This window comes from Pseudonaja textilis, chromosome 15 (genome assembly GCF_049901715.1).
Source record: "Pseudonaja textilis isolate UNSWEBS1 chromosome 15, rPseTex1.2, whole genome shotgun sequence".
Taxonomy (NCBI): domain Eukaryota; kingdom Metazoa; phylum Chordata; class Lepidosauria; order Squamata; family Elapidae; genus Pseudonaja; species Pseudonaja textilis.
In genome coordinates, this window is record NC_142004.1 from 5,851,166 (window position 1) to 5,878,912 (window position 27,747).

General features: G+C 45.8%; 1 protein-coding gene and 1 long non-coding RNA gene across 7 annotated transcripts in view; both read left to right on the plus strand.

Moving 5' to 3' along the window:
- The window catches only part of LOC113453526 (immunoglobulin lambda-1 light chain-like), a 62,409-nt gene that overhangs the window by 27,780 nt on the left and 6,882 nt on the right, over positions 1-27,747 (plus strand). For 2 of the 6 annotated variants that reach the window (XM_087913271.1, XM_087913270.1), the window contains exon 2: positions 56-344. The exons of 1 other annotated variant lie outside the window; for it this stretch is intronic. In XM_087913271.1, the coding sequence (XP_087769397.1) occupies positions 56-344 (289 nt within the window). Of the gene's footprint in view, positions 1-55; positions 345-17,505; positions 17,648-17,752; positions 18,057-20,733; positions 20,823-20,924; positions 21,217-24,720; positions 24,848-25,089; positions 25,394-27,747 lie in introns of those variants that run through there. 3 more of the 6 variants (XM_087913268.1, XM_087913269.1, XM_087913265.1) reach the window with 3 other exon arrangements.
- Positions 9,845-10,332, plus strand: LOC148124640 (uncharacterized). The gene is made up of 2 exons (XR_015739622.1): positions 9,845-9,973; positions 10,137-10,332. It is a non-coding gene; the product is annotated as an uncharacterized LOC148124640 (long non-coding RNA).

A 27,747-nucleotide genomic window follows, 5' to 3' on the forward strand; every position in this document is an offset into this window, starting at 1 on the left:
GCCCAGATCATAGAACAAATCTTCATTATTTCTTCTTTTTCCCCATTTTGTAAAGGTGTCACTTCACAGCCCACCTTGACTCAGTCTGCCTCCCAGTCTAGATCCCCAGGAGAGACAATTAAACTCACCTGTGCCATCAGCAGCAATCCATACTACATTGGCTGGATTCAACAGAAATCTGGGGAAGGCCCTCGCTTTGTGCACTGTGATGGCTGCAGCAGGGGAGAAGGGATCCCAGACCGATTCACGGCAACCCGATCAGGCAACAACGGCTACTTAACCATCACCAACCTTCAGGCTGAAGACGAGGCTGATTATTACTGTCAGATGTGGTATCGTAGTACGTTCCACAGTGAGACAATCTAATGGGGAACTGAGACAAAAACCTTCTTCCTTCGCAGAGCAGAGAGTGGCCCAAAGGTTGCATTGATGTTTCTTTGGTCTAATACACAGGTGGGCTTCATAAAATTTTAGCAATGGGTTCTGTGCCCGGTTGCTGCCTGGGAGTGGCCATAGTGGGCGTGGCCTAGTCAGCCTCCTGCACCACGTTGGGGTGTGTGTGTTTGTTCTTCCTGGGCTCCGGAGGCCTTTCTTGAGCCTCTGGGAAGGTGAAAACAAACTCCCCAGCCTATGGAGGCTCTCTGGAAGCTGGCCCATTTCTGGCCTTCCCAAACTTGGCCCATTGTTTCACCCTCCCTGAGTCTCTGTGCACACCCTCCCCTTGGTTCCATCCAAAACTGGCTGCGTGGGGACTCCAGGGAGGGGAGGGAAAGGGTGGGCGGGGCCAGACAGGAGTGGGATTTGGGGGTTCTGCGAGCTGCACAGAATCTTAGCTAGGGGCTCCCCTGAACCCCTGTGAACCCCCAGAAGCCCAACCCTGGTCTAATATAGGGGCGCTGCAGGACGTCTCTTCCAGGCAGCGATTGACCCCGAGATCCATCTTGCAGAAGAAGAATCCAATTATAACACACAAATACAAGAAAAAAAACCCTTCACTCTTTTAGTTACAAGATTAAAACAACGAGCGTGGAGAAATGTTAACCTAGATCCATGTCCTTTGTAGCTCTTGCTTGTTCAGTCCTCCAAGTGTGAAGGGACAATCAAGGAGCCGCCTTCGCGCTGGGAGAAAGTGAAGGAAGTTGAAGCTCGGCTCTTTGCTCTCAGACTTATTTGCAATGGAAGAAAGTGTCGCCCAGTTATGGGGATGGGACTTGGCAGCAGGGGGTGCCACCTGCCTAGAAATGCGCCAAGCCAACCTTGTGCCACCACTCCTGAAACTCCTCCTCCTGTGCAACAGACTGAGCAATTACACCCACTTCAAAATACCTCATGCAGAATTGCAGATGTCAGGAAAGGAAAGAGAAGCAGATTTAATCATCAGTTTGTGATATCAGAGGTGTTGTGTAAAGGAGGATGTGGGACAACTCTGGAGAACTTTTTATGTGCAGATACTCTTTTGAGGGAGATTCCCATGTTATTGCAGTCTGCCATAAATTCCTGTCGGGTTGCAAAGTGTTCCACTGCACAGTTTGTCCCCCTCCTCTGGAATTGCTTCGTAAGACTGTGGGGCTAAAATGTGTTTGGGGTTATACAGGGTTCCCCCAAGGGACCCAATGGCAATGTTCCTCAGATGCTGAGCTTGTTAATCAGAAAGTTCGGCATCTCGGCGGTTCGAATCCCTAGCACCATGTAATGGAGTGAGCTCCCGTTCCTGGTCCCTGCTTCTGCCAACCTAGCAGTTTGAAAGCATCTAAAAAGGCAGGTAGGCAAATTAGGGACCCCTTTGGTGGGAAGGGAACAGCGTTCTGTGCACCTTCAGGATTTAGTCATGCTGGTCATGTAATCACGGAGACGTCTTTGGACAGCGCTGGATCTTTGGCTCTGAAACAAAGATGAGCACCGCCCCCTAGAGCTGGAAAAAATGTGTGAGTGGAATCATGTCTGAGTGGAATCTTTACCTTTACCTGACAAGGTCCATCCTAAAGCCTCGCAGGGTTTGTTGGTTTGCACATGACATGCTGTATTAATAAAGGAATGGAACTTCGTCCCGTGAATTGAGCATCCAAGCAATCATCAAAATGAGACCTCCTTCTTGGAGAACTTCAGAGGTGAGATGCTGGAGATGATCAAAGGGAAATCAACTCTTCTCTTCTGGGTAACGTTGTGTTGAAACTAACTGGAAACGGAAGGACACCAGAAGGAGATTGTCTTCCCGTTGTCATTCCACAGTTACAACAGAACAAATGTTAACATAGATCCGTGTCTGTTGTAGCTCTTGCTTGTTCAGTCCTCCAAGTGTGAAGGGACAATCAAGGAGCCCCCAACTCTTCTCTTCTGGGTAATGTTCTGTTGAATCAAATTGGAAATGGAAGGACACCAGAAGGAGATTGTCTTTCCATTGTCATTCCGCAATTACAACAGAACAAGTTGAGGAAAGACCCTTTCAGCTGCCTTTTTATTGCAAGAGGAAATGGAGTGTCCAAGGAAGTCTGTTAATAGTTGTCCTGTTCAAAGTCCAACATGATGACAGAAAGCCTAAATCAACGCATCTTCTTATACATTCCTTTTATGCAAATGTCTTCTCCACTCATTGGCCAAAACCAGTACAATAAAAGCCAATCAACGTACATAGATTTGCATGGACTTTTCTTCCATTCTAGGAGGACTTAAGTAAGAAGGTAGAAGGATCCCCAGGTAGATATTTTGGGTTGTAGGAAGGGATTTTTTTTTTTGAAGGAAAGTACGATGGCCTGGATACTGGTTTTTCTTCCACTTCTTACTTATTTCTCATGTAAGTATGTGGAGAACCTCTTCTTAAACTGTCCAATAAAAACTCTCAGGTCTGCAAGTATAAAGTCCAATCTGATAGATCTTATGGATAGTTCTGGGATTGTTGGAGGCCCAGATCATAGAACAAATCTTCATTATTTCCTCTTTTTCCCCATTTTGTAAAGGTGTCACTTCACAACCCACTTTGACTCAGTCCGCCTCCCAGTCTGGATCCCCAGGAGAGACAATTAAACTCACCTGTGCCATCAGCAGCAATCCATACTACATTGGCTGGATTCAACAGAAATCTGGGGAAGGCCCTCGCTTTGTGCAGCGTGATGGGGGCAACAGGGGAGAAGGGATCCCAGACCGATTCACGGCAACCCGATCAGGCAACAACGGCTACTTAACCATCACCAACCTTCAGGCTGAAGACGAGGCTGATTATTACTGTCAGATGTGGTATAGCAGTGGTGGAGTGTTCCACAGTGAGACAATCTGATGGGGAACTGAAACAAAAACCTTCTTCCTTCACAGAGCAGAGAGTTGCCCAAAGGTTGCGTTGATGTTTCTTTGGTCTAATACATGGGTGGGCTTCATAAAATTTTAGCAACGGGTTCTGTGCCTGGTTGCTGCCTGGGAGTGGCCATAGTGGGCGTGGCCTAGTCAGCCTCCCGCACCACAGTGTTGCGGGGGGGTGTTCTTGCTCTTCCTGGGCTCCAGAGGCCTTTCTTGAGCCTCTGGGAAGGTGAAAACAAACTCCCCATCCTATGGAGGCTCTCTGGAAGCTGGCCCATTTCTGGCCTTCCCAAACTTGGCCCATTGTTTCACCCTCCCTGAGTCTCTGTGCACACCCTCCTCTTGGTTCCATCCAAAACTGGCTGCGTGGGGACTCCAGGGAGGGGAGGGGAGGGGTGGGCGGGGCCAGACAGGAGTAGGATTTGGGGATTCTGGGAACTGCACACAATCTTAGCTAGTGGCTCCCCTGAACCCCTGTGAACCCCCAGCATCCCACTCTTGTCTAATATAGGGGCGCTGCAGGACGTCTCTTCCAGGCAGTGATTGACCCCGAGATCCATCTTGCAGAAGAATCCAATTATAACACACAAACACAAGAAAAAAACCCTTCACTCTTTTAGTTACAAGATTAAAACAACGAGTGGAGATATGTTAACCTAGATCCACGTATATTGTAGTTCTCGCTTGTTCAGTCCTCCAAGTGTGAAGGGACAATCAAGGAGCCGCCTTCGCGCTGGGAGAAAGTGAAGGAACCTTGAAGAAAGTTGAAGTTCGGCTCTTTGCTCTCAGACTTATTTGGAATGGAAGAAAGTGTCGCCCAGTTATGGGGTGTTGGACTTGGCAGCAGGGGGTGCCACCTGCCTAGAAATGCGCCAAGCCAACCTTGTGCCACCACTCCTGAAACTCCTCCTCCTGTGCAACAGACTGAGCAATTACACCCGCTTCAAAATACCTCATGCAGAATTGCAGATGTCAGGAAAGGAAAGAGAAGCAGATTTAATCATCAGTTTGTGATATCAGAGGTGTTGTGTAAAGGAGGATGTGGGACAACTCTGGAGAACTTTTTATGTGCAGATACTCTTTTGAGGGAGATTCCCATGTTGTTGCAGTCTGCCATAAATTCCTGTCGGGTTGCAAAGTGTTCCACTGCACAGTTTCTCCCCCTCCTCTGGAATTGCTTCGTAAGACTGTGGGGCTGAAATGTGTTTGGGGTTATATAGGGTTCCCCCAAGGGATCCAGTGGCAATGTTCCTCAGATGCTGAGCTTGTTAATCAGAAAGTTCGGCATCTCGGCGGTTCGAATCCCTAGCACCATGTAATGGAGTGAGCTCCCGTTCCTGGTCCCTGCTTCTGCCAACCTAGCAGTTTGAAAGCATCTAAAAAGGCAGGTAGGCAAATTAGGGACCCCTTTGGTGGGAAGGGAACAGCGTTCTGTGCACCTTCAGGATTTAGTCATGCTGGTCATGTAATCACGGAGACGTCTTTGGACAGCGCTGGATCTTTGGCTCTGAAACAAAGATGAGAACCGCCCCCTAGAGCTGGAAAAAATGTGTGAGTGGAATCATGTCTGAGTGGAATCTTTACCTTTACCTGACAAGGTCCCATCCTAAAGCCTTGCAGAGTTTGTTGGTTTGCACATGACATGCTGTATTAATAAAGGAATGGAACTTCGTCCCCTGAATTGAGCATCCAAGCAATCATTAAACTATGACCTTCTTCTTGGAGAACTTCAGAGGTGAGATGCTGGAGATGATCAAAGGGAAATCAACTCTTCTCTTCTGGGTAATGTTCTGTTGAATCTAACTGGAAATGGAAGGACACCAGAAGGAGATTGTCTTCCCATTGTCATTCCGCAATTACAACAGAACAAGCTGAGGAAAGACCCTTTCAGCTGCCTTTTTATTGCAAGAGGAAACGGAGTGTCCAAGGAAGTCTGTTAATAGTTGTCCTGTTCAAAGTCCAACATGATGACAGAAAGCCTAAATCAACGCATCTTCTTAAGCATTCCCTTTATGCAAATGTTTTCCCCACTCATTGGCCAAAACCAGCACAATGAAAGCCAGTCAATGTAAATATATTTGCATGGACATTTATTCCATTCTAGGAGGACCTAAGTAAGAAGGTAGAAGGATCCCCAGGTAGATATTTTTGGTTTTGGAAAGGGAGACTTTTTGAAGGAAAGCACCATGGCCTGGACACTGGTTTTCCTTCCACTTCTTACTTATTTCTCATGTAAGTATGTGGAGAATCTCTTCTTCAACTGTCTAATAAAAACTTTCTAGTTTGGACAATATAAAATCCAATAGGGTAGATCCTATGGATGGTTCTAGGATTTTTGGAGGCCCAGATCATAGAACAAATCTTCATTATTTCCTCTTTTTCTCCACTTTGTAAAGGCGTCACTTCACAGCCCACCTTGACTCAGTCTGTCTCCCAGTCTGGATCTCCAAGAGAGACAATTCAACTCACCTGTGCCATCAGCAGCAATCCAAGCACCATTGCCTGGCTTCAACAGAGATCTGGGGAAGCCCCTCGCTTTGTGCACTGTGATGGCTGCAGCAGCAGAGGAGAGGGGATCCCAGACCGATTCACGGCAACCCGATCAGGCAACAACGGCTACTTAACCATCACCAACATTCAGGCTTAAGACGAGTTTGATTATTACTGTTACATGTGGTATATCAGTGGTAAAGTGCTCCACAGTGAGACAATCTGATGGGGAACTGAGACAAAAACTTTCTTCCTTCGCAGAGCAGAGAGTTGGCCAAAGGTTGCGTTGATGTTTCTTTGGTCTAATACACGGGTGGGCTTCATAAAATTTTAGCAATGGGTTCTGTGCCCAGTTGCTGCCTGCGAGTGGCTATAGTGGGCGTGGCCTAGTCAGCCTCCTGCACCACAGTGTGGGTGGGTGTTCTTGCTCTTCCTGGGCTCCGGCAGATTTTCTTGAGCCTGTGGGGGTGGTGAAAACAGCCTCCTGGGACTCCAGTGGCTCTCTGGCAGGCAGAAAGGGCCCATTTCCAGCCTTCCTGAACTTCTGGGAGGCCCATTTTTTCACCCTCCCTGAGTCTCTGTGCACACCCTCCCCTTGGTTCCATCCAAAACAGGCCATGTGGGAACTCCAGGCAGGGGAGGGGAGGGGTGGGCGGGGCCAGACAGAAGTGGGATTTGGGGGTTCTGCGAACTGCACAGAATCTTAGCTAGGGGATCCCCTGAACCCCTGTGAACCCCCAGAAGCCCAACCCTGGTCGAATATAGGGGTGCTGCAGGACATCTCTTCCAGGCAGAGATTGACCCCGAGATCCATCTTGCAGAAGAAGAATCCAATTATAACACACAAGCTCAAGAAAAAATCCCTTCACTCTTTCAGTTACAAGATTAAAACAACGAGTGTGGAGAAATGTTAACCTAGATCCGTGTCTATTGTAGTTCTTGCTTGTTCAGTCCTCCAAGTGTGAAGGGACAATCAAGGAGCCCCCAACTCTTCTCTTCTGGGTAATGTTCTGTTGAATCAAATTGGAAATGGAAGGACACCAGAAGGAGATTGTCTTCCCATTGTCATTCTGCAGTTACAACAGAACAAAGTTGAAGAAACACCCTTTCAGCTGCCTTTTTATTGCAAGAGGAAATGGAGTGTACAAGGAAGTCTGTTAATCGTTGTCCTGTTCACAGTCCAACATTATGACAGAAAGGCTAAATCAACGCATCTTCTTATACATTCCCTTTATGCAAATGTTTTCCCCACTCATTGGTCAAAACCAGCACAATGAAAGCCAATCAATGTACATAGATTTGCATGGACTTTTCTTCCATTCTAGGAGGACTTAAGTAAGAAGGTAGAAGGATCCCCAGGTAAATATTTTTGGTTGTAAGAAGGGATTTTTTTTTAACGAAAGCACGATGGCCTGGATACTGGTTTTCCTTCCACTTCTTACTTATTTCTCATGTAAGTATTGGAGACGCTCTTCTTAAACTGTCCAATAAAAACTCTCAGGTCTGCAAGTATAAACTCCAATCTGATAGATCTTATGGATAGTTCTGGGGTTGTTGGAGGCCCACATCATAGAACAACTCTTCATTATTTCCTCTTTTTCCCCATTTTGTAAAGGTGTCACTTCACAGGCCACCTTGACTCAGTCTGTCTCCCAGTCTGGATCCCCAGGAGAGACAATTAAACTCACCTGTGCCATCAGCAGCAATCCAAACTACATTGGCTGGATTCAACAGAAATCTGGGGAAGGCCCTCGCTTTGTGCACTGTGATGGCTGCAGCAGGAGAGGAGAAGGGATCCCAGACCGATTCACGGGAACCCGATCAGGCAACAACGGCTACTTAACCATCACCAACCTTCAGGCTGAAGACGAGGCTGATTATTACTGTTCCATGTGGTATAGCAGTGGTAAAGTGTCCCACAGTGAGACAATCTGATGGGGAACTGAAACAAAAACCTTCTTCCTTCGCAGAGCAGAGAGTTGCCCAAAGGTTGCGTTGATGTTTCTTTGGTCTAATACACAGGTGGGCTTCATAAAATTTTAGCAACGGGTTCTGTGCCCGGTTGCTGCCTGGGAGTGGCCATAGTGGGCGTGGCCTAGTCAGCCTCCTGCACCACAGTGTTGCGGGGGGGTGTTCTTGCTCTTCCTGAGCTCCGGAGGCCTTTCTTGAGCCTCTGGGCATGTGAAAACAAACTCCCCAGCCTGTGGAGGCTCTCTAGAAGGTGGAAGCTGGCCCATTTCTGGCCTTCCCAAACTTGGCCCATTGTTTCACACTCCCTGAGTCTCTGTGCACACCCTCCTCTTTGTTCCATCCAAAACTGGCTGCGTGGGGACTCCTGGGAGGGGAGGGGAGGGGCGGGCGGGGCCAGACAGGAGTGGGATTTGGAGTTCTGCGAACTGCACAGAATCTTAGCTAGGGGATCCCCTGAACCCCTTTGAAGCCCCAGCAGCCCACCCCTGGTCGAATATAGGGGTGCTGCAGGACGTCTCTTCCAGGCAGAGATTGACCCCAAGATCCATCTTGCAGAAGAAGAATCCGATTATAACACACAAACACGAGAAAAAAACCCTTCACTCTTTTAGTTACAAGATTAAAACAACGAGTGTGGAGAAATGTTAACCTAGATCCGTGTCTGTTGTAGCTCTCGTTTGTTCAGTCCTCCAAGTGTGAAGGGACAATCAAGGAGCCGCCTTCCCGCTGAGAGAAAGTGAAGGAACCTTGAAGAAAGTTGAAGCTCGGCTCTTTGCTCTCAGATTTATTTGCAATGGAAGAAAGTGTCGCCCAGTTATGGGGATGGGACTTGGCAGCAGGGGGTGCCACCTGCCTAGAAATGCGCCAAGCCAACCTTGTGCCCCCACTCCTGAAACTCCTCCTCCTGTGCAACAGACTGAGCAATTACACCCGCTTCAAAATACCTCATGCAGAATTGCAGATGTCAGGAAAGGAAAGAGAAGCAGATTTAATCATCAGTTTGTGATATCAGAGGTGTTTTGTAGAGGAGGATGTGGGACAACTCTAGAGAACTTTTTATGTGCAGATACTCTTTTGAGGGAGATTCCCATGTTGTTGCAGTCTGCCATAAATTCCTGTCGGGTTGCAAAGTGTTCCACTGCACAGTTTGTCCCCCTCCTCTGGAATTGCTTCATAAGTCTGTGGGGCTGAAATGTGTTTGGGGTTATATAGGGTTCCCCCAAGGGACCAAGTGGCAATGTTCCTAAGATGCTGAGCTTGTTAATCAGAAAGTTCGGCATCTCGGCGGTTCGAATCCCTAGCACCATGTAATGGAGTGAGCTCCCGTTCCTGGTCCCTGCTTCTGCCAACCTAGCAGTTTGAAAGCATCTAAAAAGGCAGGTAGGCAAATTAGGGACCCCTTTGGTGGGAAGGGAACAGCGTTCTGTGCACCTTCAGGATTTAGTCATGCTGGTCATGTAATCACGGAGACGTCTTTGGACAGCGCTGGATCTTTGGCTCTGAAACAAAGATGAGCACCGCCCCCTAGAGCTGGAAAAAATGTGTGAGTGGAATCATGTCTGACTAGAATCTTTACCTTTACCTGACAAGGTCCATCCTAAAGCCTCGCAGGGTTTGTTGGTTTGCACATGACATGCTGTATTAATAAAGGAATGGAACTTCGTCCCGTGAATTGAGCATCCAAGCAATCATCAAAATGAGACCTCCTTCTTGGAGAACTTCAGAGGTGAGATGCTGGAGATAACCAAAGGGAAATCAACTCTCCTCTTCTGGGTAACGTTGTGTTGAAACTAACTGGAAACGGAAGGACACCAGAAGGAGATTGTCTTCCCATTGTCATTCTGCAGTTACAACAGAACAAAGTTGAAGAAACACCCTTTCAGCTGCCTTTTCATTGCAAGAGGAAATGGAGTGTCCAAGGAAGTCTGTTAATAGTTGTCCTGTTCAAAGTCCAACATGAAGACAGAAAGCCTAAATCAATGCATCTTCTTATACATTCCTTTTATGCAAATGTCTTCTCCACTCATTGGACAAAACCAGTACAATAAAAGCCAATCAACGTACATAGATTTGCATGGACTTTTCTTCCATTCTAGGAGGACTTAAGTAAGAAGGTAGAAGGATCCCCAGGTAGATATTTTTGGTTGTAAGAAGGGATTTTTTTTGAAGGAAAGCACGATGGCCTGGATACTGGTTTTCCTTCCTCTTCTTACTTATTTCTCATGTAAGTATGTGGAGAACCTCTTCTTAAACTGTCCAATAAAAACTCTCAGGTCTGCAAGTATAAACTCCAATCTGATAGATCTTATGGATGGTTCTGGGATTGTTGGAGGCCCAGATCACAGAACAAATCTTCATTATTTCCTCTTTTTTCCCATTTTGTAAAGGTGTCACTTCACAGCCCACCTTGACTCAGTCTGCCTCCCAATCTGGATCCCCAGGAGAGACAATTAAAATCACCTGTGCCATCAGCAGCAATCCATACTACATTGGCTGGATTCAACAGAAATCTGGGGAAGGCCCTCGCTTTGTGCACTGTGATTCTATCTGCAGCAGGGGAGAAGGGATCCCAGACCGATTCACGGGAACCCGGTCAGGCAACAACGGCTACTTAACCATCACCAACCTTCAGGCTGAAGACGAGGCCGCTTATTACTGTTACATGTGGTATGGCAATGGTAACATGCTCCACAGTGAGACAATCTAATGGGGAACTGAAACAAAAACCTTCTTCCTTCGCAGAGCAGAGAGTTGCCCAAAGGTTGCATTGATGTTTCTTTGGTCTAATACACAGGTGGGCTTCATAAAATTTTAGCAATGGGTTCTGTGCCTGGTTGCTGCCTGGGAGTGGCCATAGTGGGCGTGGCCTAGTCAGCCTCCTGCACCACAGTGGGGTGTGTGTGTTTGCTCTTCCTGGGCTCTGGAGGCCTTTCTTGAGCCTCTGGGAAGGTGAAAACAAACTCCCCATCCTATGGAGGCTCTCTGGAAGCTGGCCCATTTCTGGCCTTCCCAAACTTGGCCCATTGTTTCACCCTCCCTGAGTCTCTGTGCACACCCTCCCCTTGGTTCCATCCAAAACTGGCTGCGTGGGGACTCCAGGGAGGGGAGGGGAGGGGTGGGCGGGGCCAGACAGGAGTGGGATTTGGGGGTTCTGCGAACTGCACAGATTCTTAGCTAGGGGCTCCCCTGAACCCCTGTGAACCCCCAGAAGCCCAACCCTGGTCTAATATAGGGGCGCTGCAGGACGTCTCTTCCAGGCAGAGATTGACCCCGAGATCCATCTTGCAGAAGAAGAATCCAATTATAACACACAAACACAAGAAAAAACCCCTTCAGTCTTTTAGTTACAAGATTAAAACAACAAGTGTGGAGAAATGTTAACCTAGATCCGTGTCTGTTGTAGTTCTCGTTTGTTCAGTCCTCCAAGTGTGAAGGGACAATCAAGGAGCCGCCTTCCCACTGAGAGAAAGTGAAGGAACCTTGAAGAAAGTTGAAGCTCGGCTCTTTGCTCTCAGACTTATTTGCAATGGAAGAAAGTGTCGCCCAGTTATGGGGATGGGACTTGGCAGCAGGGGGTGCCACCTGCCTAGAAATGCGCCAAGCCAACCTTGTGCCCCCACTCCTGAAACTCCTCCTCCTGTGCAACAGACTGAGCAATTACACCCGCTTCAAAATACCTCATGCAGAATTGCAGATGTCAGGAAAGGAAAGAGAAGCAGATTTAATCATCAGTTTGTGATATCAGAGGTGTTGTGTAGAGGAGGATGTGGGACAACTCTGGAGAACGTTTTATGTGCAGATACTCTTTTGAGGGAGATTCCCATGTTGTTGCAGTCTGCCATAAATTCCTGTCGGGTTGCAAAGTGTCCCACTGCACAGTTTCTCCACCTCCTCTGGAATTGCTTCGTAAGTCTGTTGGGCTGAAATGTGTTTGGGGTTATACAGGGTTCCCCCAAGGGACCCAGTGGCAATGTTCCTAAGATGCTGAGCTTGTTAATCAGAAAGTTCGGCATCTCGGCGGTTCGAATCCCTAGCACCATGTAATGGAGTGAGCTCCCGTTCCTGGTCCCTGCTTCTGCCAACCTAGCAGTTTGAAAGCATCTAAAAAGGCAGGTAGGCAAATTAGGGACCCCTTTGGTGGGAAGGGAACAGCGTTCTGTGCACCTTCAGGATTTAGTCATGCTGGTCATGTAATCACGGAGACGTCTTTGGACAGCGCTGGCTCTTTGGTTCTAAAACAAAGATGAGAACCGCCCCCTAGAGCTGGAAAAAATGTGTGAGTGGAATCATGTCTGAGTGGAATCTTTACCTTTACCTGACAAGGTCCATCCTAAAGCCTTGCAGGGTTTGTTGGTTTGCACATGACATGCTGTATTAATAAAGGAATGGAACTTCGTCCCCTGAATTGAGCATCCAAGCAATCATTAAACTATGACCTTCTTCTTGGAGAACTTCAGAGGTGAGATGCTGGAGATAACCAAAGGGAAATCAACTCTTCTCTTCTGGGTAACGTTCTGTTGAATCAAATTGGAAATGGAAGGACACCAGAAGGAGATTGTCTTCCCATTGTCATTCTGCAATTACAACAGAACAAAGTTGAAGAAACACCCTTTCAGCTGCCTTTTTATTGCAAGAGGAAATGGAGTGTCCAAGGAAGTCTGTTAATAGTTGTCCTGTTCAAAGTCCAACATGAAGACAGAAAGCCTAAATCAATGCATCTTCTTATACATTCCTTTGATGCAAATGTCTTCTCCACTCATTGGCCAAAACCAGCACAATGAAAGCCAATCAACGTACATAGATTTGCATGGACTTTTCTTCCATTCTAGGAGGACTTAAGTAAGAAGGTAGAAGGATCCCCAGGTAGATATTTTTGGTTGTAAGAAGGGATTTTTTTTTTGAAGGAAAGCACGATGGCCTGGATACTGGTTTTCCTTCCACTTCTAAATTATTTCTCATGTAAGTATGTGGAGAACCTCTTCTTAAACTGTCCAATAAAAACTCTCAGGTCTGCAAGTATAAACTCCAATCTGATAGATCTTATGGATGGTTCTGGGATTGTTGGAGGCCCAGATCACAGAACAAATCTTCATTATTTCCTCTTTTTTCCCATTTTGTAAAGGTGTCACTTCACAGCCCACCTTGACTCAGTCTGCCTCCCAGTCTGGATCCCCAGGAGAGACAATTAAACTCACCTGTGCCATCAGCAGCAATCCATACTACATTGGCTGGATTCAACAGAAATCTGGGGAAGGCCCTCGCTTTGTGCACTGTGATTCTATCTGCAACAGGGGAGAAGGGATCCCAGACCGATTCACGGGAACCCGATCAGGCAACAACGGCTACTTAACCATCACCAACCTTCAGGCTGAAGACGAGGCTGATTATTACTGTCACATGTGGTATGGCAATGGTAACATGCTCCACAGTGAGACAATCTAATGGGGAACTGAGACAAAAACCTTCTTCCTTCGCAGAGCAGAGAGTGGCCCAAAGGTTGCATTGATGTTTCTTTGGTCTAATACACAGGTGGGCTTCATAAAATTTTAGCAATGGGTTCTGTGCCTGGTTGCTGCCTGGGAGTGGCCATAGTGGGCGTGGCCTAGTCAGCCTCCTGCACCACAGTGGGGTGTGTGTGTTTGCTCTTCCTGGGCTCTGGAGGCCTTTCTTGAGCCTCTGGGAAGGTGAAAACAAACTCCCCATCCTATGGAGGCTCTCTGGAAGCTGGCCCATTTCTGGCCTTCCCAAACTTGGCCCATTGTTTCACCCTCCCTGAGTCTCTGTGCACACCCTCCTCTTGGTTCCATCCAAAACTGGCTGTGTGGGGACTCCAGGGAGGGGAGGGAAAGGGTGGGCGAGGCCAGACAGGAGTGGGATTTGGGTTCTGGGAACTGCACAGATTCTTAGCTAGGGGCTCCCCTGAACCCCTGTGAACCCCCAGCAGCCCACCCCTGGTCGAATATAGGGGCGCTGCAGGACGTCTCTTCAAGGCAGAGATTGACCGTGAGATCCATCTTGCAGAAGAAGAATCCAATTATAACATACAAACATGAGAAAAAAAAACCTTCACTCTTTTAGTTACAAGATTAGAAAAACGAGTGTCAAGAGCATTTCACACCTCATAAAGGTCTTGCAAGCTAGATAAACAATCCACTCAGCGCTTGCAAGGGAGAGCCATTGAGGAAGTCAGATAACATAGCCAAGAGCCTCCAAGGGGTTGGATTCCCAAATAATAAGAATGACCTAACTCACCAGAAACTCCCCTAAGACTCCAGGACTCCCTCTCACAGTCACTAAGCCTCATTTCACCCAGTCTTTTATTTAAGTGTTAAATGCAGGAAATAATAAACAACTTTTTTAGTATATATCTTTTTTTAGGTAATTAGGGCAAAGAAGCAGCGCTGAGTTGGCCACATCCACCCAGTCTCATGACCACCTAGCCACGCCCACCCAATCACATGGACACCCGATCACATGGACACCTAGCCACGCCCACCCAGCCATGTCCACCTAGCCAGTAATTAGGGCAGAGAGCCCCTGGCTAAAATATTTGAAGCCCACCCCTGGTTAGGGGATATAGGTTTCCCCCCAAGATCCACCATAAATCCTTGCAGGGTTTCTTGGTTTGCACATGACATGCTGTATTAAAAAAGGAATTGAACTTCGTTCCCTGAATTGAGCATCCAAGCAATCATCAAAATGAGACCTTCTTCTTGGAGAACTTCAGAGGTGAGATGCTGGAGATAACCAAAGGGAAATCAAATCTTCTCTTCTGGATAACGTTGTGTTGAATCTAACTGGAAATGGAAGGACACCAGAAGGAGATTGTCTTCCCATTGTCATTCCGCAATTACAACAGAACAAGTTGAGGAAAGACCCCTTCAACTGCCTTTTCATTGCAAGAGGAAATGGAGTGTCCAAGGAAGTCTGTTAATAGTTGTCCTGTTCAAAGTCCAACATGATGACAGAAAGCCTAAATCAACGCATCTTCTTATACATTCCTTTTATGCAAATGTCTTCTCCACTCATTGGCCAATTCAGTTCTATAAAAAAAAAAAAACAATCAACGTACATATATTTGCAAGGATTTTTCTTCAATTCTAGGAGGACTTAAGTAAGAAGGTAGAAGGATCCTCAGGTAGATATTTTTGGTTTTGGAAAGGGAGACTTTTTGAAGGAAAGCGCCATGGCCTGGAGACTGGTTTTCCTTTCTCTTCTTAGTTATTTCTCATGTAAGTATGTGGAGAACCTCTTCTTCAACTATCCAATAAAAACTCTCTAGTTTGCACAATATAAAATCCAACGTGGTCCATCCAAACGATGATTCTGGGATTGTTGGAGGCCCAGATAATAGAACAAGTCTTCATTATTTCCTCTTTTTCTCCACTTTGTAAAGGCGTCACTTCACAGCCCACCTTGACTCAGTCTGCCTCCCAGTCTGGATCTCCAGGAGAGGCAATTAAACTCACCTGTGCCATCAGCAGCAATCCAACCACTATTAACTGGCTTCAGCAGAGATCTGGAGAAGCCCCTCGTTTTGTGCACTGTGATGGCTGCAGCAGCAGGGGAGAAGGGATCCCAGACCGATTCACGGGAACCCGGTCAGGCAAGAACGGCTACTTAACCATCACCAACCTTCAGGCTGAAGACGAGGCTGATTATTACTGTCACATGTTGTATAGCAATAAGTTCCACAATGAGACAATCTGATGGGGAACTGAAACAAAAACCTCCTTCCTTCGCAGAGCAGAGAGTGGCCCAAAGGTTTCTCTAATCTAATGAAAAGGCACTGCTGGTGATCTGTTCCAGCAGAGATTAAACGAGGGATCCACCTTGCAGAAGTCCAACTGTCACGTGCAAACACGAGGAAAAAATCCTCCACTCTTTTAGTCTCAAGGTTAAAATGACGAGTGTAAAAAATGTTAACTTATACTCACATACTTTATAGTTCTTGCTTGTTGAGTAATCCATTGATTTCATTCACCGTGTTGACATTTTTCAGACGCAAATACACAAGGGGGAGAAATAGACCTTTTCATTTAGAAGTTCTGAGGTAAATTTTCCTCTTCTAGGTATGAGGTAGGTTCTCCTGCCCAGTGTGGGTTTCAAAAATATTTTACTACTGGTTCTGTGGGCATGGCCTGGTGGACATGGCTTGGCTTGGTGGTCATGGCAGGGAAAGGATACTGTAAAATCCATTGCCACCCCACCCCACTAACCTGCTTTCCAGCTCCTTTCTCCTGTGCAGGGAAACAAAAGAAGACCCAGCCGATCAACTGGGACTCAGGAGGCAGAGAATAGATGGGGGTGGGGCAAGTCAGAGGTGGGATTTGCCGGTTGTCCAAACTACTCAAAATTTCTGCTACCGGTTCTCCAGAACTGGTCAGATCTGGCTGAATACCACCTCCGTTTCTGACCCTGCCGTGTCCTTCCCCAGTGTCTGTTTCTTCTTGGCTGCATCCACAAGCACCCAAATGGTCCAAATTGGTTTTCACGAGGCAATTGCCAAATCAGTTAAAACACCACATGAAATGAAGCGAAAGGGTCCAGGTTTCACAACCACGAACTCTTATTAACTCACAGCAAATTCCATCTTGTGGAAACGCCTCAAGATGTTTCCATTATCACTCTGCCCAGAAGGGTTAATGACTCTCCCTTATATCTTCCTCTTTCACTGTTTGCTCATGGAAGCATAGGCAAATTTATGATTCTGCCAATAAGGAATTATGTTAGTGATGCTATTACAGAAAAATCTTGGGAACAGAGGAAGTTGGTGATGTTGAATGGGACAGAACTGCTTCAGTCTTCTGGGTAATATTGGGGCGAATCAAATTGGAAATGGAAGGACATAAAGACAAGAGAACCTTCCCATTGGGTTCCAGAACACCAAGTCCTGTTTGAAAATGCCATGTGATGCAGAGAAGATGATAAAAAAAGGAGAGAATGTGACATTTCTTGAAATGAAAACTCAATGACAGAAGAACAACTTCAACGAAGACCTATTGTATGAGTTGCTCTTTTGCAGCAGGAGAATTTTTTATGTCTGGGACAATCTGGTTAGAATTTCTCCTGACTCTTTTTCATGCAAACGATTTTGAAGATCATCCCAAAGAACATTGTACGGTTGGAAGATTCAACTTCTTTTACTTACTGATTTATTTAGAGAGCTTATATGGGTATTGCTGACATAGCCAGCGGTGGGCTGCTGGGGGTTCATAGGAGTTTGGGAGAGCCCCTAGCTAAGTTTCTGTGCAGTTTGGAGAACCTTCCAATCCCATTTCTGGCTGGGCCCACCCACCCCACCCTGCCCTGCCCCGCCCCGCCCTGCCCCATCCCTCCCAGGAATCCCCACACCGCCCGTTTTAGATGCAGGTAACTGCAGGGCATCATCGGAGACTCTGGGAGGGTGAAAAACAGGCCACCTGGAAGCTCAGGAACGCTGGAAATGAGCCTGTTTTTGGCTTCCCAAAAGCCTCCAGAGCCTGGAGAGGCCATTTTCACCCTCCTGGAGGCTCAAGGAAAGCCTCCAGAGCCCGGGGAGGGCAAATATGCCCCCCCTCCTGCTGGGGTGCAGGAGGCCGACTAGGCCACACCCACCATGGCCACGCCCACCCAGCCACCAGGCAGAGAACCCGTTTCTAAAATTGTCGAAGCTCACCCCTGGACATAAGGGTTGAAATCTTGGAGTTTCATTAAATCCTCTTTTCTTCACTCCTTCTGGCCAATGAGGCCCGTAGATATTTGCATGCGCTTTTTGTACAGAGCTTAAGAGAGAATCAGGAAGTGAGAGCCACTAAAATCTTTGGCTTTGGATTAGGACCAAGTTGGACTTTGCTCCCCTTCATTTTCTCCATCATGGTCTGGATTCTGATGCTCCTCCTCTTCTCTTACTCTCCAGGTGAAGTCAAACACCCACCTCGGCTGTTTTCTCACTTTGTACGAATCTGTTTGCTTCAGTTTCCCATCTTTGAAGAGTTTTCAATGTTGATTTTTCTCCTTTCAGGTGCAATGTGTCAATACACCCTGACTCAAGAACCTGCCCTCTCAGCGCCTCTTGGAGAACCAGTAAAACTCTCCTGCAGTATTAGCAGTGGATACCATTTCGGTGACTTCAGCTGGTACCAGCAAAAGCAAGGAGAAAGACCCAGTTTTCTCCTGTATTATAACACAACCTCCCGAGAGACAAAATTTGGCTCTGGATCTTCTGGTCACTTTTCTGCCTCTACAAACACCGCCAAGAATCCTGCTTTCTTGACCATCAGCAATGTTCAGGGAAAGGATGAAGGGGACTATTATTGTGCTGCTGGGAAACACAGTGAGCAAACTCAATGAGAAACTTGATCATAAATCTCCCATAAGCTTAAAACTCCCAATGCTTCACCATCCACCCTTCACCACTCAGTTTTCTTAAAGACATCTCCTTAGCGTTGTGTCAGTCACGCCAAGCAACGATTCCAAGCTCAGTTATTCCAATTCCAAAGCAAGAGATTTCCAATCACGGATCATCACCAAAATCACGGAACATTATGTGCTTTCCTCCTCTATTTTCCTAACCTGCATGATTACGTAATCTTCTCTCAGCATCAAGGTGACTCAACTCAACCAAGCGTGAAGGGACAAGCAAGGAACTGGCGTTGCTCTAAGAGAAAGTGAAGAAACCTTGAAGAAATGTGAAACATTCTGGCACTTTGCTCTCAAACTTATTTGGAATTGAAGCAAGTGTTACCCAGTTATGGTTATGGGACTTTTCAGCAGGGGGTGCCACCTGCCTAGACATGCGCCAAGCCAACCTTGTGCCACCACTCCTGAAACTCCTCTGTGCAACAAACTGAGCAATTTTACCAGCTGCAAAATACCTCATGCAGAATTGCAGGTGTCAAGAAAAACAAAAGAGTTGAATGTGGTGTAATAACAAAATCTTGGAAATTTTCTCTATGGCCAATTTATGCTATACATAATTTAGATGCTGTTATCGATAACAATGTCTTTCTTAACAGAAAGCATCTCTCTTTGAACTTTACTGATTGCATGAGCTTCTCTGGGCAACAAAGCGACCCAACTCAGCCAAGGATGAAGGACGTTAAAACGACGTGTTTTGCTTTGAAGAGGAAAGAAGGAACCCTGCGAAAATTTGGTCCTGGGACCATTTTCCCCTGAAATATAATTTGTATGGGAGAAGGTGTGTCACCCATTTGTGATCACAAGGGTTTGACAGCCCCCCACTCCTAGAGATTCTCAGCAACAGGCTGAGAAATTTCATCAGCTGCAAAATGCTTCAAGCTGGTGCCAAGAAAGGAAAGACAATCAGATTGTATAAACCACTGATGACATCTCTGCCCGGTTGCTGGGTGGACGTGGCCATGGTGGCCTTGGCCTAGTCAGCCTCCTTCAACACAAGGAGGGGGCTTTTTCACCTTCCCCAGGCTCCAGAGGATTTCCTGGAGCCTCTGGGAGGACAAAAACGGCCTCTGAACGAGCCATAACATTAGCCATGGGTTCTCCTGAACCTGGGTGGACCCGTAGCATCCCAACCCTGTAGCATCCCAACCACTAAGTAGACTGTTTCCAAGATTATGTATCTTCATGCTGGTTTTTCTGCTTTTCCAATGGTTGACCCATTGCCACTGTAAGCAGTTGGTGGTGGTTGTCCTCTTCTCCTCTTTCCTTCCACCTTTCCTAGCATTACTGACCTCTCCAGACAGTTAGGTGATCTTAGCATATTGTTGATTTGGGGATGACTGACGTTCAGTGCAAAAAAAAAAAAAAAAAAAGGAAAGAGTGAAAATAGGATTCTTAGGGTAAAACTTCACGTTATTTTTCAAGAGACCTTTCTGTATTATTGTGGTTGAGGTGAACTGCTTTAGCATAGGTGCTTCCAAAGAGCTAAGTGGGAATTGTGCAAGTGTATAAACATAGAATGATTGTGTGCACGTAAAACGATAGAATTATAGGGCTAGAAGAGACCTTGGAGGGCCTCTTGTTCAACCCCAGCTCAAGGCAGGAGTCCTTATACCTTACACCATTCCAGATAAAGTCTCTTCTTGAAAACCTCCAGTGATGGAACATCCACAACTCTGGAGGCAAGCTATTCCATTGATTAATTGTTCTCACTGTCAAAAAAATTCTTCCTTAGTTCTAGGTTCAATTCCCTTCTGATGAACTTGTACTCGTTGCTCCTTGACCTTACCTCAAGTGCTTTGGAAAAGAAGTCAGTCCCTTCTTCTCTATGAGAGTCCCACAGGTAATGAAAGACAATTACTCTATCCCCCTAATCGTTCTCTTCAATATGCTAAACATACAGAGTCAGCCTATTGTCCCCCACCAAATCTGGGTCCTCATTTTACCCACCTCAGAAGGACGGAAGAATGAGTCTACCTTGAGCCAGTCAGTATTGGACTTCTCGCATTCTAACCACTGTGCCACCATTGGATTGGATTGGATTGGATTGGATTGGATTGGATTGGAATGGATTGGAATGGAATGGAATGGAATGGAATGGAAGAGAAGAGAAGAGAAGAGAAGAGAAGAGAAGAGAAGAGAAGAGAAGAGAAGAGAAGAGAAGAGAAGAGAAGAGAAGAGAAGAGAACAGAAGAGAACAGAAGAGAACAGAAGAGAACAGAAGAACAGAAGATAGAACCGCTTGGAGAGGGCTGGAAAGCACTGTGAAGCAGCATATAAGTCTTATACCACTTCACAGTGCTTTCCAGCCCTCTCCAAGCGCTTTACAGAGTCAGCCTCTTGCCCCCCAACAATCGGGGTCCTCGTTTTACCGACCTTGAAAGGATGGAAGTTTGAGTCTATTTTGAGCCCATCAGGATTGAACTCCTGGCTGTGGGCAGAGCAAGCCTTGCAATAACCACTGCGCCACCATGGCTCTTCTACTACTACGCCAACTACTTCAAAGCCAATGTTTTGCATCGGGGAGGGGTTGGCCACAAGACTTGTGACATATAAAAGGCAAGGCACAAGAGTTGAAGTAGATGACTTTTTTTTGCCCTCAGAAGGAAAGTGCATCAGATTTCTCATCATGTTCTGGGCTTCTTTCCTTTTCTCGTTGCTGGTGAACTCCTCAGGTGCTGTAAAAGAAGAGGCAGAGTTGTTTAGATGTGTCATCAGGTGAGAAATGTTCTTTTGCACAAGACCGTATTCATTTCTTTGTTTGTTTCTCTGCACAGGGTCCTCTGCCCAGTATGTCCTGACCCAGCCATTATCCGTGTCTGTCCCGCTGGAACAGAATGAAAGGATCACTTGTTCAGCAAACAACATTGAAGGAAAGAATGTTCACTGGTACCAGCAGAAGCCTGGAGATCCTCCTGTTCTGATTATGTATAATGATAAATGGAGGCCCACAGGGATCTCAGACCGATTTTCCGGCACCAACTCTGGTAACACAGCCGCCCTAAGCATCTCCAGAGCCCAAGCACAGGATGAGGCAGTATATTACTGCCAGGTGTTTGACAATAATCAGTGCACCGTGATACAAATTAAGGAGGAAGTATAGCAAAAACCTGTTTCTGAGGCATTCAACCTTCTGGGCTGGCTTGGAGAAGCTCAACCGTCCCCAACAAGGAAGACCTCCTTGTTCCAAGGGCGGGGGGAGGAACGCCAAGCCAAGAATCTCTCTGGGATGAGATCTACATTATAGATTCCTGAGGACTTCTGGTGGCGATGTCATGGTCGATGCGGGACAAAAGAACAGGGCTCTGTTCCTATGGCCCGAATTTTCCTGCTTGGAGGCTCATTAAAGAGCAGTGTTAACCCTGGAAGGACTGACAAGATAGAGGGGAAGCTTCAGAGATGATGAGGAGAAGAGCCATCTCCAGAGAAGAAGAAACCCCTTGATACCAGCAGGAATTATGGCGGATCTGGAGCCGTGATGGCCAGATAGGGATCAGGAAGACAGAATAGGAAGCACAGTGATGGTATCAGTGAGAAACTTCACATTCCACGATTAAATTTTGAAGAAAGACTTTTTATTATATATATATTATGGATTCCCGACCTCCAAGACCTGTCCTCTTCCCATGATTCTCCCCCTTCCCTTCTCACACGTTCACAGACGCAACCAGACATTTCTTGACGTGGGAATCATCTTGAGGAATGCAGGAGGACTTTCCTACTTTTGAATTGCCGTCTCATGGCAATTACACACCTTAGACAGGAAAATATTCCTTTCCATGCGTCCTGCTTCCCGTTTGGGTCCATCTCATTGCTCTAGAAGTTCTACATGTCTGCAACATGTCTCGGGTGATGGAGCAGAACCGTAAAGCAGTGTATCACCTTAACTTCCTCCTGCCCAGTTTTGCTTCTTCTTGTTCTGCTTGGTTACCCACCTGTTGCAACTGAAGAGAACACCTGAAATTGTTTTTCTGGTTGCAGGTCTGCAAGTGCACCATGTTGCCTATAGATTGGGCGGAGGAGGTGTTAAATCTCCCTGGGGAGCATCCTATTCAGAACAATGCCACACACAGAGAGAGATACTTTCTTATATGCTTTCTCATTCAGCAACTTGTCCGAATAATTCCGTTGCTGAGTTGTCTTATTGCAAAACTTCGTAGGATGTTTTGTTTGACAGGGGGACAGCAACAATTGAATGTATATGTACATCCTCCACCCCAAATTACTGGAGATTTATTCTGGGTGGGATAAGAACTTCAAAAACTTTACCACTATTTTGAGAAAGTTTTGTCTGAATTTTGCAAGTCAGTTGTCCAAGAAACAAGACTGGGAGAAAGGCTGTTTATAGATCTCAATAGATCTTGAGAAATATCTTCTCCTATCCCTCTATCCAAGGACAGAAAGAGATCCATGGAGACCAAACGCCACGGTGATGCAATAGTTAGAATGTAACATTGCAGGCTAATTCTGCTGACTGCCAGCGGTTCAAATCTCACCAGGCTCAAGGCTGACTCAGCCTTCCATCCTTCCAAGGTGGGTAAAATGAAGACCCAGATTGTTGGGGGGCGATAGGCTGACTCTGCAAAACGTCTTAGAGAGGACTGTAAAGCACTGTGAAGCGGTATATAAGTCTAAGGACTATTGCTATCTTCCTTCCTTCCTGTTAGAATGCAGTAACAGGATTGGTCCAAAGGCTGTTTGTTGACATCAATGAATCTTGAGAAAGGTCTTCTCCTCAACGTGTCTGTGAGATCTTTGGGGACCTCGGACCGACAGTCTGAAATCAGCTCCTGCCACAAGGCCACCCACAGGTACCTCTAGGGCCAAAGAGAGACAAACCAAACAGGAGGTTAAAAAGAAACGGGAAATCATGCCTTTCCTTCAAGTGATATCCTTTTTTTATTCAAAAACTGCTAACAAGATGCAAGCTGAATTTGCATATAAGGGGGGAGGACTCAGATTCTTGGGGGTTTTAAGGGACTACAGCAGTCTTCCAATTTGAGTTTCCCCCAAAGCTCAATTCTGCATCATGGCCTGGTCTCTGTTCTTGGCCTTCTTCTTCTTATGGTGCACAGGTAATTTAGGAAGAATCCCTAGCTCCGAATTTATCTCTGCCAGCATTCAAGGCTGGGAAAGCACCAAGTTCAAGCGATAACAGTGGTTTGATCCTGATATCAAAGCCACCTTCTTGCATGCCTGCCAACCCAATGGAAATCCAGAGATATCTGGCTTCCAATCAGAGCAGCTCTTCAAAAGATACTCCAAGAGGGTATCTACAGGATGTCTCTCTTCATTCTCTTCCTTTTTTCTATTTTCAGGAGCCAACTCACAGTACACCTTGACTCAACCTGCGGCACAATCGTTTCCACTGGGACAACCGGCAAAGATCTCATGTACCATGAGCCGAGACAGCCAAGTGGGCAGCTATTACATGTCTTGGTACCAACAGAAGGCTGGAGAGAGCCCCAAATACCTTCTCCGTGATAACAGCAACAGCGGCAGGTTCTCAGGGACCATAGACCGCTCTGCCAATGCAGCCTATTTAACCATTACAAACCTCCAGGCTGAGGATGAGGCTGATTACTATTGTGGGGGTGATTACGGCAGTGGCAGCAGCTATCCACAGTGATACACTCCCTTGCAGAAGTGAGACAAAAACCTCCCCTTGTGCTCACTTGCAAACATTTCCTTCTTCCCCTGAAGAGGTTTGACCATGCGGAGGAGCTCTTGCAACATCATTAAAATATTTTAAGAGGGACAACGTCAAATTAAGGCTGATTTCCTGAACTGGCTGAAAACATTGTGAACATATCAAGCCAGGGAAAGTGCTGAATTTGTGCCAGACGGATCTCAGTTGGGATTTTGTCAAAATCCTAAATTCTCTGCGATTGTGGACTTTTTCTTCCACCAATTTCTTTGCCGAAGAGATGATTTACAGACACAACTGATATGTATCCTGTACTAAATATGACAAAATGGAATCTTCCATCAAAAATGTGTAATGCAGTCAACTAAGGGTGAACACTAACCTTGTGAGAGGAAACACAGGCAGTAGATTGACATATAACACAAAGAAACATTTTGGTATAAATTTCTGAGCTAAATTTTACTTCGGGGCCTTGATCTGCACCTCTGTCCCAAGCGTGAGGCTCTCCATTTCTGCAGAAATAATCAGCTGGAATCAACGTTCTCATCCTAAATGTGACACACCAACAATTCCTGGGGATTTCTTCCCGGAGGGTTAAACGGTTACAGGAGGTAACTAGTGCTTTAGAATTATTTTTGCCTAAATTTTGCAAATCAGTTGTTCAAGTAACAAGACTGGGAGAGAGTCTGTTCCCTGATATCAGCAGATATTCGGAAAGGTCCATCATCTATGAGAACAGAAAGAGGCCCACGGGGATCTTAGACCAAACCAGAGACTGTAACGTGGTATTTCTAGGTTCCCAGTGAGATGAATGGAACAAGAGGTTAATAACGAGCAGGAACCCATCTCTTCCCTTCCAGTGCAATTATCCCAACCCTTCTTATCCCAAGCCAGCTAATGAGATGCAAGCTGAATTTGCATAAAGGGGAGGGCTCAGATTCTTGGGAGTTTAAAAGAAACATGGCACTCTCCCAATCGGAGTTTCTGAGAAAGCTCAGCTCTCCATCATGGCTTGGTCTCTGCTCTTAGCTGTCTTCTTCTTAGGGTGCACAGGTAATTTAGGAAGAATGCCTACCTCTGAACTTACCACTGCCAGCATTCGAGGCTTGGCAAGCCCCAAGTTCAAGCTTTAACTGTGGTTTGATCCTGATCTCAAAGCCACTCCGTTCACGGCTTTCCCAGCAATTGAGATCCAGAGATATCTGGCTTCCAATCAGAGCAGCTCTTCAAAAGATACTCCAAGAGTGGATCGATAGGAAGTTTACCTTCGTTCTCTTTCTTTTTTCTATGTTCAGGAGCCAACTCACAGTACACCTTGACTCAACCTGCAGCAGAATCGTTTCCACTGGGACAACCGGCAAAGATCTCATGTACCATGAGCCGAGACAGCCAAGTGGGCAGCTATGGCACATATTGGTACCAACAGAAGACTGGAGAGAGCCCCAAATACCTTCTCTATGGTACTGCCAGCAATGGACGGTTCAAGGGGTCCAAGGACTCCTCTGCCAATGCAGCCTATTTAGCCATTACAAACCTCCAGGCTGAGGATGAGGCTGATTACTATTGTGCTAGTTATTATGGCAGTGGCAGCAACTGGAGGTATCCACAGTGATACACTCCCTTGCAGAAGTGAGACAAAAACCTCCCCTTGTGCTTACTTGCAAACACTTCCTTCTTCCCCTGAAGAGGTTTGACATATGTGGAGGAGCTCTCTCTACATGGTTAAAATATGTTAAGAAGAGAGACAACGTCCGATTAAAACTGATTTCCTAAATTTAACATTGGTTGACATGATTGTGGATATACAGAGCCACGCAAAGTGCTGAATTTGTGCAACACAGATCTCAGTTGGGAAAGTGATTTTCCAGAAAACCCTCAATCCTCAAATCTGTTTCCTCATCTGGGCAAACTCAAAAGGCTGACAATACATAAACTAAATGAATTATATACTTTTTTATTGGAAAGGAGGTTTGATTTCTTCACAGAAGAATGACTAATCCAATTAGAGGAATGTCCTTAAACCACCAAAAATACCACCAGTTTAGAACCTAGATCCCATGTAGACATCATGTTCAACTTGGAGTTTTAAATACCAGTTGGTACCAAACCCTAAATCTGGGCTTGTTTCCTTGTTTGGGTGCAGCTACTCTACTCCATCTTAGAGGAAGTGAGACCAGAACCTCCGATGCAAAAAGCAACGACGTAGCTGAATTTCTTAATTTTAGTTCTACCAGCTGCAACCCTTTGCTTTAAGGTTGAGGGAAACTTTTCAAGGAACCTGAAGCATGTCAATGAATTCAAACAGAGAGCAACTGTTTTCACAATCCTATGTGATGGCTAAGTCACGGATAAGCCTCCCTGGGTGAGCAGCAGCCTTGGTCATCCTGAAGTCTTCAGGATTAATGAAATAAAATTTTGTTCTCTTGAGAGCAATCCGAAAGGATCAGCCCATCCCCCGAAGCCCAAAACCTAAAACCACAATATTGAAATTGAACCCTATTTATTTTCCCAACCCTCCACCTGAGATCGACTGAATAGAATAGAATAGAATAGAATAGAATAGAATAGAATAGAATAGAATAGAATAGAATAGAATAGAATAGAATTCTTTATTGGCCAAGTGTGATTGGACACACAAGGAATTTGTCTTGGTGCAAATGCTCTCAGTGTACTTAAAAGAAAAGCTACATTTGTCAAGAGTCAAGAATCACCAGGTACAACACTTAATAACAGTCATAGGGTACAATAAGCACTCAAATCACACTATGATTTGATAGCACTGGCACTAAAATCACAGGTTTTTTTCATAAATGTTTATTACATTTCCCTATTTCTAGTTTGGGCTATATATAGTCACAAATGTTTATTTGGTGAGTTTTTCTTTTAAAAATATATTTTCTTTTCTGTTTGTCTTCCGCTAGGCAAAAGGTGTTTATTCTCCAATGACCGTTTTTAGCATCTGGGTAGCAGAAGAATTTTTCACTTCCATTTTTCTTCTTGTGACTTGTGAGCACCAGAAATGATGAGGAATAGCCTTCCCATCTGAGCCCTACTGGCAGTTGTGAGCCTTTTAAAATCTTTGCCGGTTTTTAATCCTCTGTTTTATTTGGAAGAGGAAGTTATTTGGAAACACAAATTGCCCTTGGCATCTCTTTGATTCTGCTGCCACCTTCAGGATTTCTTCAGGGCAGGAAAAATTTAAGATGAGTATGCAAAACTGTTCAGAACCATCAGAGGGGGATGTGAACCAAGGTTTGAGCATAACTGTTTGCTGCTTTATGTCCAGATAAAGAGTAGAAGAAGAAAGATTAGGGGTGACATGACAGCAGTGTTCCAATATCTGAGGGGCTACTACGAGGAAGGGGGAGTCAATCTACTCTTCAAAGCGCCTGAAAGCAGAACAAAAGTAACAGATGGAAACTAATCTCTCTCTCTCTCTCTCTTCCCTAGTCATGATTTTTAGCATCTGGGTAGCAAAAGACACTCTCTCTTCTGTTCTTCTTCTTAAATGATTTGTGGGTATCAGAAATGAGTAAGAAATAACCTTCACATCTGAGCTGTACTGGCAGTCACGCCTTTTTCTAACCCTCTGTTTTATTTGTGGGAGGAAGATGGAAAATCAATCTGTCCTTGGCATTTCTTCGGTTGTGCTTCCATCTTCAGGATTTCTCCAGAGCAGGTTGGTTGCAGGGAAAAAAAAAAGGCAGTTGGAAATTTAAGATGTGCATGCAACATCATTCAGTACCATCAGGGGGAGATGGGAGCCAAGATATGAGCATCACATCTTGTTGCTTTGACACCCAGATTAGGACTGAAAAACCCAATTTTGCCAGCAGATGGTGAAATAGGCCAAGAAGTTCAGTGCCCAAGAAGCTGCTGATACAATTCTACAGAGGAATTACTGAGTCTATCATTTATACGTCTATATCTGTCAGGTTTGGTACAGCCACCAA